This window comes from Paracoccidioides brasiliensis, assembly GCF_000150735.1.
Source record: "Paracoccidioides brasiliensis Pb18 unplaced genomic scaffold supercont2.4, whole genome shotgun sequence".
NCBI lineage: Eukaryota > Fungi > Ascomycota > Eurotiomycetes > Onygenales > Ajellomycetaceae > Paracoccidioides > Paracoccidioides brasiliensis.
The window spans coordinates 1,035,294-1,051,667 of NW_011371361.1; the positions used below are offsets into that span (position 1 = coordinate 1,035,294).

General features: G+C 49.1%; 6 protein-coding genes across 6 annotated transcripts; 3 read left to right on the top strand and 3 right to left on the bottom strand.

Annotated features, from left to right (window-relative positions):
* Positions 1–308: 308 nt before the first annotated feature.
* Positions 309–1,557, bottom strand: PADG_03838 (uncharacterized protein; the record flags this gene model as incomplete). The annotated part of the gene is made up of 3 exons (XM_010760904.1): positions 309–547; positions 642–1,051; positions 1,139–1,557. 3 exons carry the CDS (start codon positions 1,555–1,557, stop codon positions 309–311), a joined length of 1,068 nt encoding a protein of 355 aa, XP_010759206.1.
* Positions 1,558–1,963: 406 nt separating this feature from the next.
* Positions 1,964–3,535, top strand: PADG_03839 (uncharacterized protein; the record flags this gene model as incomplete). The annotated part of the gene is made up of 3 exons (XM_010761317.1): positions 1,964–2,006; positions 2,077–2,575; positions 2,659–3,535. The coding sequence occupies 3 exons, from the start codon at positions 1,964–1,966 to the stop codon at positions 3,533–3,535; spliced, it is 1,419 nt and encodes a 472-aa protein (XP_010759619.1).
* Positions 3,536–4,175: 640 nt separating this feature from the next.
* Positions 4,176–5,557, top strand: PADG_03840 (uracil-DNA glycosylase; the record flags this gene model as incomplete). The annotated part of the gene is made up of 3 exons (XM_010761318.1): positions 4,176–4,567; positions 4,644–5,112; positions 5,219–5,557. The coding sequence occupies 3 exons, from the start codon at positions 4,176–4,178 to the stop codon at positions 5,555–5,557; spliced, it is 1,200 nt and encodes a 399-aa protein (XP_010759620.1).
* An 888-nt stretch (positions 5,558–6,445) lies between these two features.
* PADG_03841 (protein disulfide-isomerase domain) lies at positions 6,446–8,279 on the bottom strand (the record flags this gene model as incomplete). Its single annotated transcript, XM_010761319.1, has 4 exons — positions 6,446–6,854; positions 6,940–7,379; positions 7,450–7,828; positions 7,906–8,279. 4 exons carry the CDS (start codon positions 8,277–8,279, stop codon positions 6,446–6,448), a joined length of 1,602 nt encoding a protein of 533 aa, XP_010759621.1.
* A 1,119-nt stretch (positions 8,280–9,398) lies between these two features.
* On the top strand, positions 9,399–13,021 carry PADG_03842 (uncharacterized protein; the record flags this gene model as incomplete). The annotated part of the gene is made up of 2 exons (XM_010760905.1): positions 9,399–10,118; positions 10,205–13,021. 2 exons carry the CDS (start codon positions 9,399–9,401, stop codon positions 13,019–13,021), a joined length of 3,537 nt encoding a protein of 1,178 aa, XP_010759207.1.
* A 691-nt stretch (positions 13,022–13,712) lies between these two features.
* On the bottom strand, positions 13,713–15,947 carry PADG_03843 (DNA polymerase epsilon noncatalytic subunit; the record flags this gene model as incomplete). Its single annotated transcript, XM_010761320.1, has 1 exon — positions 13,713–15,947. One exon carries the CDS (start codon positions 15,945–15,947, stop codon positions 13,713–13,715), a length of 2,235 nt encoding a protein of 744 aa, XP_010759622.1.
* Positions 15,948–16,374: the final 427 nt, after the last annotated feature.

Sequence of the window (16,374 nt, forward strand, 5' to 3'; positions counted from 1 at the left end):
CATCCATGTTCCGGAAGGAATTGCTTTCTTTGATTGGCAATTGTGGGATTGAAACAAACATGAGGGAATGATTGCAAAGAGCATTCCGTAAACTTGTAATTAAAAAATTACACATTTACCTTCCAGTGTAAAAAACTGCAGATATCAGCGCATCTCCTGGTGGAGAATGCACAAAGGGACCGTTGAAACAAGAAAATAGAATGGCCCATATTTATCGACATATGCAGTCATATGTATGTATGTATGTATGTATGTATGTATGTACAGCCCCCATCCCAAATTCTCCCCAAAAAAGCGGTCGTAAATTATCATTGCTTTTGCGCGGCGGCCTTCTCCCGCATCATCGCACGAGCACTTCTGCTTCCTCCAAGCTTCGGACCGCGTAAAATATCGGGCTTGGTGGTCTTGGAAGTCTTAGGTCGGGCCCCACGACGTCGGGAATGAATGGCATCCAAAAAGTCACGACGGAACTTCTCTGCGATGCGGTCGTCTGCTGCCTGGTCGTCATTTTGCTCAGTGACAACTTCGGGCTCATCGTAGACGTCGACTGGAAACATTTGGGACAGGATGTGTGTTAGTGTTCATGTCTAGGAAGATGGATATTTTATGTACAGTCAGATATAGTTGACAAGTAAACTCACGTTTACTCTCCCGAAGAACCTCCTCAACAAGCTTATCTCGCCGGATATCTTCGCTATTGCGCCTCTTCCTACCACGCCAATTCTTTGCATCCTTGACACCTGGTCGGGTTTTCTTCGAACCGGCATTCTTCTCTTCCTCATCCTCGTCAGGTACCTCGTCACCCGCAAGCCTTCTCGTAGCTGCTTCAGTTCTTTCGATGTTACGCAGCTTGGCGTCCGGCCCCAAGTCGATCTCATGCAGTTTGCCCAAAGAAGCTGGCTGGCGTTGGGGAAGCTGGAGATCTGACATAGGACGAATGAGACCGCTCTGCGCGGTGGATTCGGATGTCTGTTCATTACTACCAGAGGCGTTGGCATTGTAGTTGTATATCTGATGACGTTTAGCCATCTCTGACTCTATATACGCCATCCTTAATCTTGTTAGCCGTTCACTACGTCCTCCCAAAGAAAAAAAAATAACGGGCAGCCGTTATATTAGCGTATCGGAGAAAACGTACATATGCTTATCCATATCTACCTTCTGGCCTGTATGGGCAACGAAGCGATCTGAGATACGTCGTATAACCGTATCTTCGGGGTCCTGGGTGGCAGAATCAGCCTCTTGTAGAGATTCGCCATGGTCATCAGCGGCTGGTTTGGACGCGGGGGTAAACTCGACGCCGCCCCTTCGAGTTTTGAGAGCTTTTCGACGACGGAATATGTCTGTAATGCCAATGTCGGTTTCCTGGGGCTCATTTGGATGGGTTTCTGGCCCTGCGCTGTCTTGTCCTGCGGGGAGGCTGTAGGAGACGACCTCAGGATCTGGGGATTGTTGTGGTGGCTGAGGTGCGTCTGGCGATGCTTCATGGCGTTTGCGCAGGAATTTTCTTCTCTTGACTGGCCTGAATCGCGGTTCTTCAATTTCCATGGTCGACATAGCTGTATAATACCGCGAATATTAGTGTTGAGTATGTTCTTCGTAGTTGGTGGTAGTTGAGAGTAAATAGTTGGAGGTGGGTGGATGGTTGTTGAAGGGTGGTTCGGTTCCAGACATGAGCAATTAAACATTTAAGTCAAAGGAACAACCACCAACATCTATCATTTTTGCCCGCCACAAACAACTTACTTGGGACTTGGAAGACAACGCAAATAGCTCACCACACCTGTTCTTCATATCTCAAGCGCTACTTTTCAATTCGTCCCTTGCATGCGATTGCACTTTCAGAGGCTCTTCCTCCGCGCAGAGTGTGTGTCGGCATTGCGCTGAGCCGCTGCTTGCTTTGCTCTCTCACTGAGGATTTCCAGTCTCGCACACACGTTACCACACAATACTGCAGACCAAGATGAGCTCCCAGGTACCTCCTGCAGCTGCTGAATATGGCGGAGGTATGTCACGCGCCTTTCCTGCGCTTCCAAGCTGCTCCAAATATCCAAAACACAAACACTAATTCCGTAGACGAGGTGTCCGCAATTATCCTCGACCCGGGATATTCATCCGTACGCGCTGGCTTCGCAGGTGAAGACACTCCAAAATCCGTTATCCCAACCTTCTACGGCAAATACTCTACAGATTCCCAGGAAAAGTACATCTATGGCGACAGCATCTATGTTACCCCGCGGCCAGGGCTTTCCATTCACAACCCCATGGGGAGGGAGGGGTTCGTGGAGGACTGGGACATGGCAGAGAAAGTGTGGGAATACTCATTCACATCGCGACTGACGGGAGCTAAGTCCGGGAACCCGATGTTTAATGGACTAAATGACGTTACCAATGGCGACCTCCCCATGGATATGGATGTGGTGGAGGCGGAAGAAAGACCGCTGGCTGATAGTCCGCTCCTCATGACGGAGTGTGGCTGGAATCCTGTCAAGGCGCGAGAAAAGACGATTGAGATTGCAATGGAGAAATGGGGGAGTCCAGCTTTCTACCTTGCTCGGAATGGGTCATTAGCTGCGTGCGTCTTTAATTGTTTTCGCCTCCTCCATATCCTCTCACATAAGATGGTCTGTACAGCGCTAACATATGTGTCTTTTCTAGATTTGCTGCGGGCAAAGCCTCAGCCTTGGTCGTTGATGTTGGTGCATCAGGTGTCTCCATCACCCCGGTCCACGATGGCCTAGTCCTGAAACGTGGCGTCCAGCACTCCCCGCTCGGGGGCGATTTCATCTCATCTCAGATACGTGCACTCTTTAAATCCCACACCCCTCAACCCATAACCATCACCCCACACTATCTCGTCGCTTCCAAGACAGCCGTCGATGCTGGCCAACCTGCCCAAGCGACCTACAGGACAGTTACTCCTGACCAGGCTCCAGATCCATCTTTCCGTCGCCTGCTAGAGGATCGAACGATCTCTGAATTCAAAGAATGCGTAGTCCAAGTGTGGCCGGGCCCACATTCGCTATCCAGCACAGGCCCTAACGGTGTCTCCAACGAAGAGATTGCGCGGGGGAATCCAGGTCGCCCCTTCGAGTTCCCCGATGGGTACAACCAAGTGTTTGGCGCAGAGCGATACCGGGTCGTAGAATCTCTATTCGATGCACAAGCTGCTATCCCGGATCCAGACTCAGATTTCCCCGCACCAACCGTTGCGCAGACAATACCAGAGCTAATCCGTAGCTCATTGAACCAAGTTGACGTCGATATCCGGCCACACTTACTTGCAAATGTTGTCGTGACCGGGGCGACGAGTCTGTTGTATGGGTTTAATGATCGGTTGAACTTTGAGCTTATGAACATGTTTCCCAGTCCGCGGGTGCGAATAACTGCTGCTGGTAATACGGCGGAAAGGAAGTTTGGGTCGTGGATTGGAGGCAGCATTGTTGCGAGTCTGGGGACGTTCCATCAGATGTGGATATCGAGGAAAGAGTTTGAAGAACATGGGCCGAATATTGTTGAGAAGAGGTGCAAATAACGAGATTAATTATTTTTGTTTCTTCTTTATTGCTTTTGTCTCCTGAAATGTACTTTTTTTTTTTTTTTAATTTCCCTTTTTTTCCCAGTCACTTTCTATTACAAGAAGTGTGCTGCTGTTTTTTGTATGGTTGGCTTTTCTTTCTGTGAACGGGCTTGGCTGCGATGCTTAGTTAGTTATCAGGCGGAGAAACAAAACAATGAATGTATGGTTAGATTTTGTAATACGAATATGATCTCTAGCAACATCCATCCCCCCCCTCGACTTAATGCTCTGATATCTAGCTAGGTTCTATACCCGGGAATGCTCTATTCATTTCTCTACTCCAATCAGGAAGTATAAATCTACACACGAAACCACATGACCGCGCTGCCTTACTAATCGCCGACACGCCTCGCTCACGCGCCGCCGAATTGGAATCTCAGCCGGCGCGCCGCCTGGAGACTTATTGCGCCCGCTTTTCCGAAATTCTTAGTTCTGAGATAGCATAAAGGGAGCAAGAATCCCCCCGACCCGAATGCTTCGAAATTTTGTGATTTCCATCCTTCGTAGTTTTTCCGTTCGTTCTCCTTCCTGTCATTATACGTCCTCTGATATCCGCAATTTCCCCAATTTCACGCCAGCCATTCTTCTTCAAAACATGTCTACTACATCCCGTAAACGGGATGCCAACCACCTAAGTGGCAGTGACGGTGCTGCTGCTGAAACAGATGTAAAGAAACCAAAACCTAACGGGAACATCGCCTCTTTCTTTGGGGCACAAACGGACAAAAACTCCGCTGCCCCCGGTTTAACGGATATTGCATCCTCCCAGCCAGCAGCGAAGTTCAACAAGGAAAAATGGGTTGCTGGCCTCACAAAAGAGCAGAAGGAGCTGCTTCAGCTTGAAATCGATACCTTGGACGAGAGTTGGCTGGCCCATCTGAAAGACGAGGTGCTGACCAATGAATTCCTGAACCTCAAGCGGTTTTTGAAAAAGGAGGTTGCGTCGGGTGCTAAGATCTTCCCGCCATTCGACGAGGTGTATTCATGGTATGTATATGGATTTGCATATATCAGAGCTCTCCAGATAATCATCTTTTGTCGAAACTAACACCCCCTTGTCCAGGTCCCGCCACACCCCCCTCCACACCGTCCGCGTGGTAATCCTCGGCCAGGACCCCTACCACAACCACAACCAAGCGCACGGCCTCTGCTTCTCCGTCCGCCCACCAATGCCCGCACCCCCATCCTTGAAAAACATCTACACAGCCCTGAAAAACGACTATCCTTCCTTCGTCAAACCCCCCAACAACGGCGGCCACCTAGCCCCCTGGGCAAACCGTGGCGTGCTCATGCTGAACACCTGCTTGACCGTTCGTGCGCACAATGCCAACAGCCATGCGAACCAGGGCTGGGAGAAGTTTACGCAGAAGGTCATTGACATCGTGGCGAAGACGAGGACGCGTGGGGTTGTGTTCTTGGCCTGGGGTAAGCCAGCTGGGAAGCGGGTTGCACATATTTTAAAGGATAAGGGCAAAAGGCATTGCGTGTTGCAGTCTGTGCATCCTAGTCCGTTGAGCGTGCATGGCGGATTTGTGGGTTTATACGTTTTATTATTTCTCACCTTTTTTTTTTTTTTTTTTTTTTTTTTTTTCGTCTATCTTTTTTTCGGGACATGCTAACACAGTTCAATTCTTTCAGCTCCAATGTGGCCATTTCAAAAAGACCAACGAATGGCTTAGTGAACGGTACGGGAAGGACGGGATTATTGATTGGAGTCTTGTTGACGAGGAATCTTCCGTCATAACCTCAACCTCAACAACAACAACAACAACAACAACCGCTGAAGCTGAAGTTAGCATTGACAAACAAACCACGACTATATCTTCCATTGTCAAGGCCACAGACATTGAAGCCGAAGAAAAAAAGAAGACTACTATCAGCGTGCCATCATCATCTTCGTTGCCAACGCAGGGGGATGAAGATGATGCGGATGCATTAGAGGCGCTGGCGGAAGCGGAGTGTGAGCTTTCTGATTGAAATATCTAGCATAGGATGAATTTTTTTTTTTGATTCAAGAGAGGTTGGGATGCAATGTGCGAGTTGTCCAAATATTCCTGCTTCCTACCAATCTTGGTATACATGTGCTCGCTGTGAGGGAAAGCAGAGCCGTTTGAAACGGTGTTGACTCGCAAAGTTTTTTCTACCCTTTATTTTAATTCATTTTTTCTTGTCCTAATACTCTCCCTTTGTTTTTCATTTGTTTCATTTCTTCAGCTGAGCTGATTTTTTTTTCTTTTTCTTTTTCTTTTTCTTTTTTTTTTTATTTTATTTTCCCCCCTACACTGTCTTGTTCAGTCAGTTGAGGCTGCATATATGTGCTGAATCTGGAATGGATAGAGACCTACCTCATAGAACAACACTATCCCAATGTTTATAGGGATTCATTCATCAGCATGAATACCCCCCCCTTACCCCCCTTACCTACCTGCCTAGTTAGCAATAACGTAGACTCGTTAATCATGAGATATTTCAGACCCTGGCTGGACCCGTTCGAATCAGCCTCCGATGTCCTCAGGGCAATTCCATTTCCATAAACAACAGATCTAGGACTTTCTGGATTGTCAAGTGAAGGGTTTCCGATGGCTCTACCAGGTAATGAGATGGCAGACGGCAAAGGCAGATTCTTATTGATTGTGGGACCAGTGTAGAATCTCGAACTCCTGGGTCCGGGGGTAGAATTTTATTTTAACATAAAAAATAGAGAAGATATATAGAGACAAAGCACCTAAGTTACCAGCACGCATAATGCCTCACAAAAATCCTATACTTTTCCCCTTTGTTATTTAGACTCGCTGTAGAAAATAGCTACATGAAGATCTTTTAAATCTTTTCAAAACAAAGCAAGAGCACACAAGAAAATGAAAATTACAGCTCCTCATGACGAGCACCTTCAGCAGCAGTGTCCTTTGGAGCTGCTGAGGATGTAGTCTTGGTCTCCTTCTTCTCATCTGCAGCTTTGGTGGATGAAGAGCTGGGAGAGGCAGGGGTTTCAGTGACATCATCATCCTCCGTGACCTTCGACTCATCATAGGCGTCGACCTTATGCTTGCCATTGTCCCGGACAAATTCAGCGAGACCTTGGATGGTTCGCGAACCCTGGTAGTCGAATGGCTTGTCCTTGGAGCCGGCGGCGAAGAGCTTGACGGTTGGGAAACCCTGGATCTCTTCTGGGACATCGTTGGCGGTGGCATCGATCTTGGCGATGGTGACCTTGGCGGCGAACTCGGGGTTGTCGGCGTAGAGTTGGGCAAGTTGCTCGTATTTAGGTGCGAGGCTGCAAGAGATGATTTTTGTTTAGTAAACGGGAGATATGGTTTGAAACTAATGCTGGGAGAGACTTTGGGGAAGTGATAACCCACGCTTTGCAGTGGCCACACCATGGGGCGTAGAACTCCAGGAGAACGTCCTTGTCGTTGTCAATGACGAGTTCCTGATAGCTGTGGGCAACGACAACTGTGACTGGGCCCTCCTGCTTCTCGGGAATAGGCTCGGACTTGATGCTAGGCTCAACCTTGCCATCCAGGACATCCTGGACGAACGTGGCGATAATGTCATGGGTGATCTTCAGCTCCTGGTCGAAGGGGTATTTCTTGTTGTTTACGGGGTCCTGGATGGCGAAGGCTGGGAATTTGTCGACTTTAAGGTTCAAGTTTCCGGCATGAGCTCCGAAAGTTTTAGCGTCAATGGTGGCAATGTTGATGGAACCCCTCTGCTTTTCCGCGATGGGTTTCAACATCTTGCTGAATTCCTCACGCTCCTCGGGGGTTTCAGCGAAGATGTAGGCAAGTGGAATGCCAGCCTAGGACATTGTCAGTACTGAATACCAGCAGTATCTCAAGGGGTTTTGCGTGTGCAGCTCTCCAACTCACCTGGATATAGCGAGCATAGGTATGTGGTCCAAGCTCGCCAATAAGAGGCGTGCTGGAAAGCTTAATGAAGCTGGTGATCTGTTCTTGAGTAAGTTCGCCACTATAAACAGCTTTGCCCTCGTCGAAGTCCTTGTACATGACAATCGATGGTTGCTTAACGTCTTCAGCAGCGGCCAACTTGGCATCATCTGTGGCACCAAAGAGGAATTCGTCACGAAAGGCCTCAGCCAGAGAGGTGAAGGTTTCGTTCGTGGCCTTGTCGTCCTGGGCGAAGAATCCGATAATTGTAACCTTGTCCAGAGTCTTCACATCCTCTAAGTTATCGACGGTTACGACGGTGACTGCTGGAAGGGACTGTTTGACCATATATGACGTGATGCTAAGAAAGAGAGAGGGGTCGTGTGTTAGCTTAACCTGCCTGCATCAGCTACGGAATTAGCGAGGGCAGCAACATACGATGCGGACTTGCGAGGTCCAGAGTACGGTTTAACCTGTTCCAATCCACGGAATACCTTCAGCGTGGGGTAACCTTCCACGCCGTACTCTTGACAGAGCTCAACCTCCTCGGTGCAGTCAACCTTGACAAGAGGAATTTTCTTCTCCTTGAGTTGGGTAGCGGCAGTTTCATATTCGGGGGCAAGAGCCTTGCAGTGGCCACACCACGGGGCATAAAACTCCGCCAGGACTAACTCATGCTCTTTGATAAAGTCCTTGAATGTGGACCCGTTGAGGGCATGCACATCCGATACAGCAGCCTCATCAGCAGCAGAAGCCATGGCTGCGATACCCAGGCCAGCTAGGCCAAAGGCAAAATGTCTAAACTGCCGCATGGTCAAAGAGTACCAGGCAGGAAGACACGGGGTTCTATGGGATTTAAAAAATATTAAAAATAAAACAATAAAACAATCGACGTGGTGTAGGAATGCGGAGAGAGATAGATAGATAGATAGATAGATAGATAGAGAGAGAGAGAGAGAGAGCTACGGAAGAAGGACGCTTATGGGATGTCCCAGTGTGAAGCGACAGCAATACAAAGAAGAATCAGCAAGGATGGCGAGGAGTTTGAAGCCGATACAACCACAGTGGAGAAGGAAGCTGGTGTCAACCCTGGTCGAGAGTTGAGAAACTGGAGACTGTCAGTTGTCGAAAAAGAAATAGGATGGGGGAAAAGGGTGGGTTCTAGCGAATATATATTATTATTATTATTATTACCTTCTACCCACGAACAAAGCACAAAGGCCAGCTCAAGCCGAGATGAGGCCAGTTTGTTCTTTCCAGCCGAAAGACTATTAATAATGCGGGGACGAGAATACCGAGCCGCTAAACCGCTCCTGGCCAATAGTGGGGGACGCAGCGCTTGAAGGTTTTGGTGGATCTCGGTAACTAGCGCCCGAGATTTGCGGATTAACTCAGCTGCTGCTGCTGCTGCTTGCTGGCAACCCCCCCCCTTTCCGCTTTTGGGACGGGGGGCCCTGTCGGGTCATGTGACCTCGAGTCCTTGCCTTCTGCGGCTCGCGCGAGTCATACTGGCTGCTTACTCAGCGCCTCTTGCCCCTGTTCTTTGTGGATTCAAACGTCCAAAACCTCTCCAACAGTTATTACTCTTTTCTCAAGCATTGCTAACTCATCCTTTTCTCTGCACCCCAAGAACTGTCCGTAACGCTGGACCCCCCCCACCCCCCAGGTCTTGCGCGGGTTTCCTCTCCCTCTCTCCTTGGTTTGCCTATGTCATCCCATGCGCTGTGACCTTCTTTAGAGCCCGCGATCAATCTCGGAGCATCCCTTCCCGACCCCCATTCAGTTCTATCCTCCCTTGGTCTCTCCTCCATCGTCCGCTTTGTCAATACAATCCTGTGTCGCTGTGTTGCCCACTGCGCATACATCCATACGTGCCTTGAGGTCGGCGGGCCGCCACTTGGGCGCGCCACTTTGACGTCGCTCGCTCAGCAATGCCGGGTATCATCATGGATGCTGTTAACGCGAGTGGACCAGGGCGGGAGACCACCCGGCATGACGTTCTTCAAGGCGCTGTCTCAAACACTTCCCTCCCATCGCAGAATAACGGAAACTATTCAAACGGCCCTTCTCATACGAAAGATGCTACCAAACCCACCGCCAACCCTTCACTCGACGATTCCTTGCCGCTTGAGTTGGTGCATATCAGTCAGGGATTCTTTCCCCTCGGTCAACTCATCAATCGGGCCGCCCAACAGTGCTGGAATGACTTGACTGATCTCATAGCTGAGCTGGCCGATCCGCAAACAACCACTTTGAATTCCTCTTCGCATGCCGCATCCGCATCCACATCCGCATCCGCATCCGCATCCGCATCCGCAGCCGCAGCCACGGCCACGGCCAACGGGAAGTACCCTTCCAGCCAGTCCGCCGATAGTGCCCAGAAGAAATTGCGTATTCTAGAATTCGCCCAGTCGAAACGGGCTGATTTCATCAAGATTCTCGTGCTTTCTCAGTGGAGCCGGCGCGCAGCGGATGTTTCCAGGCTCATAGACATTCAGGCTTTCATTCGAATGAGGTATGATTGCTATAACGGCGCCATATTGTCTATTGGCGAGATGAAGCGCGACTTGATCAGAGCTCAGACTGCCAATCCGGATCTCGCGATGGCTTTGGAGGTTTTATCAACTGGCAAAGTTGCTGCTATGAATGAGGTAATCTTGACCTTGGTCCGCCGCCATCCCTTCTGTAGCTCGTCAATGCTGACTGACCATTTGAACCTTGCCCTCCTTCTGTCCAGTGTTCATTTATCCCCCCAAAACCCCTGACGCCGAAAATGATGCTTAAAACATTGAGGAGAATTAATAAGGCGATCCGGACAAGGCTCGTACTACATGACCAAGTCCCCGCTGCGTTTACAAATTATGTGGTCCATGATGGCAGGGTCACATTTAAGGTTCCAACGGAATTCGAAGTCGATTTGTCCATTGCGCAAGAGGATCGTTCCTCCCAATTTTTCTTCGTCGATATTCGATTTCTCTTCTCCCCTTCGCCGCCCAAACCAACAGGAAGACTCTTGGATGAGCTCGACAATAGAGTAAATGCCATGCTCATGCACTCTGGCCTGACAGGCTGTTTTAACCTGTTGCATAATTTGGTGTTATCAAACAAAATCACCATACTGTTTCACCAAGCGATCGAGCTTGCTCGAGGTCCCTGGCTTGATACTTTACGTGTGGAGGTTTTGCATCGCACTCTAGTCGTCCAATACTGGATTAATAGACCTAGACCGAAGAGTTGGATCGAGATCGGTATAAAAAGTGGCCGCCGCAAGATTCAGATACAGGATTGTTCGACTCCGGCATCGCCCCTGCTAGGCTTGAGATGGATGAGGGACGGCAAGGAAGTACAGTCGAAGTGCATCAAATTTGACCTGGAACTTCTTTCGATAGAAGCCATCCTCCGCAGCGTTATCGCTCTGCATATTTCATACCTGCTCCAATCAACATACGCCGGATTATCGCAAGGACGTCTCTACGCCAGTGGAGCGCTTTCTGTCAGCCTTCAAACATCCATGACGGAGCCAGGAGACTGTTTCCTTGACGTTCAGCTCACAAAGGGCCGGGACCTCAGAGTGATGATTGAACCGGTTTCTGGAACTATCATATTCCGCTCAACACCTCTACTATTAAACCGTCATGACATGGATCGAAGTTCCGAAAAACCTGTCGTCGATGATATAGTCTTTCGCATCTCTCGTCTTCGATCAGCAGCTGCCGTAGATGAAGTTGAATCATTGTCAAGCGCGTTTGGCTGGCAGACAGTGAACTCACGCGACATCAGAGGCGAGGACCTTCGGCGTATTTTCCCTGCGAATACCCTTCGATCTATCCTTTTCTTTCGCAAATCCTGGGAACGCAATTGGGGTGTTGCGTATACCTGCAGTATGGACGGGGATCATTGGTGGGTTGTTGAGTTACGTGCGCCATCAACCCAAAAAGGCCCCTTCTCTCCTCAATCCGCTCGAATGGTAACCGGTAGATATGGGGGGTCGCCGCATCGGTTGAACTACGGTTCCTTTGGCCAATTGGATCATGCTCTCTCGGGGGTGCTTGCTATCCACGCTAATGCTCGCTGTCTCTCGGAGCTTCATGGAATCCACCATTTCCCTTCCCTGTCAAATCTCGTTTTGGGCCCGCACCTTCATGTCCCAAATATCTTCATAAGGTTCCGGACCGTCTCCCTCCCACCCGCGCTACAGATTTCTCCCCCTATCGCAAACAATGGGAAACCCCCAATTAAGGACACGATCCGCCTATCATTCCGGGGTATCGATCCATCATCACAGTGCGCCATAATGATAGCTTATGGGCATTTCTCGAGAGAAATAAAAGACATTAGTCTTCTAGCCGTTCGCCTCGACCGAAGCATAGCATTCCAGCCCAAGGGTCGTGCGTTTGCGATGCGCTTCCTGACTCCCGTAGGCCAACCCGTAATTATCCAACTCCTCGCCCGCCTACAACAGCTAGAACGTATAATCTCCACCCTCGAGATCCTGAAACGAAAGTCTCTGAAACCACTATCGCTCACACTCACCCGCGTAAGGTTTGCATATGCAGCAGAAGAAAACGCTCGCGCCAGCATCAATTTCAACTACCACGAACAAGCCATACTATCCGACATCGATTCCATCACACGATTACCTAAACAAACCCCGCTCATGATCCTACGAACAACCATGGACTTCCACCCTCAAAGCCCCCACCGTCGCATCAAGGAGTCGTTAACTGCTATACTTAACGGAACACTGCGGCCCCGAACGTTTACATGCGTAGACACCGTCCTGCAATTGCTCATCATTACACTACCAGTCCTCAAGGCTTTGGATCACATTTCCATCGACCCACATACCGATCTACCAGGAAACTCCAGACTCCAGATCATCTCCCGAAGCTCAAAGATATTCCACCTCCGCTACCCCTCGGTCCGCTACCGATTCTGCATATACGCTGCCCTACGGCGGGATCGTCTCGTCTGGGTGTTGAGGGATGTCGCCAATCCAGCGGAGAAGGACGCCCAAGAGCCTCTGGAGGGAAAGTTGAGAGAGACCATTTATAGTGCCCGCCGGGATGGATGGCAAGGGATGGGTAATGGTGCCCTTGCTGATTCGGAGAGCGTTGGAGCTCTCCTCTCCGCGCTGCATGGGGTTATGACGGATTATCTTTCTTCCATGACGGGTATTCCGGTGGGGGAGGGAGGTCCTAGTGGTGGTGGCACACGCCCGGATGGGGAGAAACCCGTTCATAATAATTTCGCTGGTAAAGATACGGATAGTAAATCAAAGCCACAGTCGGGCCAGGCGGGTATGACGGGCTTGCAGGGACATCCTGGTAGTATGGGATGGACAAAGGGGCTAGCAGCAGCAGCGACACAGACGACAGATAATAGCGATATTGGGATGGGAGGGCACGCGCCATCCGATCTAGGAGCGATGAAGCAGAAGCTGACGAGTGCTCAGAATAAGGATAATAGGAATATCGCCGCGAGACCTACCGTCAACGGAAATAATAAGGGCATCAGCAACGGCAACGGGGTGGCTTTTATCACGATTGACTGATTGAATTTCTTTTATTTGAAAATTCAAATATTCCTTTTTTCAGGTACAGAAGGTGAGGGAATCTGATAAATAAACTGGGATAAAAAGGGTTGTCATGGGTATTTTTCTTTCTTTCTTTCTTTCTTTCTTTCTTTCTATGCCTCTGGGTGCTCTGATATCAGCGTCTTTGGCGTCTTCTGCGTCTATTGGTGCTCATTTTTTCTAGTTTCCATTTTGTTTTCACTCTATGCGCATCAGCGAGCTTGCAACGGTCCTAATAATCTCAGATTGCACTTTTGATTATAGATAGCTTTGCCTATCTCTTCCCCCTTACCCTCCCCCCCCTGCTGTTTTTCTGTCAAATAGCTAAAGGCCCATCCTGGATTATGGTGCTGTGAAGTGTAATTTCTTGTTATTATGTTTTCATATCACGTTAGATACCAACAACCTTCAGAGGTGACTGAGCATTCTACATGGATATGTTTTCCCCCTAAAACTTACCAATTCTCCACGTATAAATGCCCAAAGAAGTAGATAAATATATATGCAAAATACTCCACAAATCTCTGATCGACAGTGTCTAAGTAAAAATAATCCCAGCCATTAAAGAAAATCCGGAACGCAGCCCAAAACCCAAAACCATCATCCCTCTAGAGGCTCAGAAAACAGGAAAATAAGAAGAACTACACTATTCACATGAAAAATATTCCCTTCAGAACCGCTCCTCTTTCACTCTCCCCTTCTTCTTCGCCACGTCATACTCGATCCATCTTACCAGACTCCTGCTCCCTTCCGGAATCAGCCTGCCAGGATTCATAACGTGGCACCCCTCATAAGTAACTGCAAAGGGTTCCGCATCGGAATCTGCTAGGACCATAGCAGTCGGTAAGGGGTACAGATGTAGGACAGACGCATAGTCCCAGAGGACTGGTCGGATGTGTTGTGGGAAAGGGGAGAGATAGCTCTGGTCCAGGATCGTTTTGACGAGTTTTCGGGATGCGTGGAGATTTGTTTGGTTTGTGGTTGAGGTTGGTAGTGGCTTTCCTTGGTTGATTTGCTTTTGCTGCTGCTCTTGCTGTCGTGTTTCATCTCCTTCAGGAGGCGGAGGTTCGTTATGATCTATGTACTCTAGATCCATATCCTTATCTGTTCCTGTGGGCTCCTTACGGGTCTGTGGAACCTCTTGAGGCTTTTGAGGTTTGAAAACAATCGAGGTACGTCCTAGTCGCTCAGAGATGTCATCTCTAAACACGACGAGTTCATGGACGGGCCCGAAAAGGCTGAGCCGGGTGGGGTTGGATGTCCAAATCGCTTGTCCCGGCGTGTGGCGTGAATTTGGTAGTTGATGTACATTATTGGCATTAGTGAAAGCACGTTTCACTCTAGACGTGAATAGATCAGGGATAGCATCCCTAGGGGATGTTGTGGAAGCACCGGCCGAGTAGGCGGATGCCCAGGGGTCATTGTCCCCTGGAACAAACACAAATGTCGAATTTTGCAACAGACGTGGATATTTTGATAGGACAGAAGCAAGAATATCGAAGTATTCCTTGCATTCGATGCTGCCGCTGCTCCCTCCGCCTGACATGAGAGCATGTTGGAGGAAGTTGCCGATCAAAATAAAAACCAACGGTATTTGATGCTCTGGAAATGAGGTGTAACTTTGGAAGACATATGAGAGAGCTTCCACCGTCTTTGGAACGTCCAAATTGACCTCACCCATTACAACTATTTGCTTTCTGACCTTTTCCTGCTCCTCCGGCTGGCCCTTATGGAGACATATCTTTTCAATTTGTCGCATGCGAGGGCCTCTGCTGCGCTCACTCCCAACACCCAGGAAGTCAACCCAACCAAAACCGCCTTCGACGGTCATATCACCATCTGCAACTCGATGATGGGCTGCGCCAGATGAAACTTCTCTGCGCTCACATGGAGGTCCACCAACAGAAGCTACAATAAACTTTCCACCAATCGTTCCGCCAACTCCACCGGACCCCGTCAATGTAGAACCACTAACGACCTCCTCTTCTCTGTAAACACCGTCGGCAAGAACTATCATTCCTGGTGTGAACCATGCCCCATCTTCTGGCACAGCCCGAGCGTCCCTGATATCAAGGGTTATGCTTCCCGTCGGGTCTGATATGGAGAGCTCTCCGGCTGGGGACACTGCGAGCAGACCGAGAAGTAAATGCGATGTGCCAGACCTCCCCAGAAGATTCGCAATGGAAGTGACTTTATACGATCGGCTTGCACTGGAGTGTGATGAATTAGACTGCTGAAGAGGTATTTGAAAGGCTTCGTTGCGCAGCAGCCGCTGGTAAATGAGATTGTATCGATCTCTGAAAATATTGGCTCTTTGAGACGCAGACGGGAATAGGGAGGGTGGGGTTGTAATAATATCAAAATTCTTTTTGTTCACGTTATACACAGGACGATTCTGTTCGAATGCGCTAACAACCCTAATCCATCTTCTGGCATCATGCAATGCACTATCCTCCCCTATCTCCAACCTTTCCTCATTGGAATCTGGCTTCCCTTCCCTCGTACGACTCGTCCTACTTTGCCCACCTTTCCCAGAGACTAATGTTGCAGCTTCTGAATCCTTGGATGGTTCCCAAATGATAACTCTCCCACCATTCATCCTGGGTTCCAAATTATTAAGTATTGATTTCAGCAGATCAGCGTGAGTTCCGCCGTCCTCGACGATTACTCCCCCCCCCGCTTTCTTCCATGTTTTCGCGATCTCGTCAAGGACAAGCTCCGCAAGACCTCCCTCCCGCCATTCTGAGCCGCAGTTCCTCCCCACAAAGGTTGCGAGTGACTGTAGGCTCGATGCCGTAATAGTCAAGCTGTGCTTTTTCGTAAATATTCTAAAGGCAAGTGGACGGAGAGTTGGTGGAGGTAATAGGATTGGGAGAATGGAGGTTGTAGAAGTCGGTGCTGCCATCCCGCGGGAGATAGCCGAAGTTGATATTGCAATTAGTTGTTATCGTCGCATTTTCTGAAGTGAGTATAAATCATTGGGTAATGTTCTCGCAATGTTTTTTATCGACTAAACCCTGATGTTCGGCCACTCTGATAGAGTTGTCGTTGATTGTTGATGATGATGATGCTGAAGGTCTCTCTCTGCACGATCCGATCTCAAAATGTTGGAAAACGCGACCGTTGCGGGTGCTTGCGCTCAACGCGTTTTGACACGTGACGGCATCAAGTAGTTAATCAAGCCGGCTTCCACGGTTTCTCCCAGAACGAAACTGAACAACTCTTAACCTCAGCATATATTGATTACATTAATTGGCCTCCAGGTCCTAGCCAACCCTATACTATTCAAAACTATCTACAATACTACGCATTTATTCGTGGCTGCTCATTTC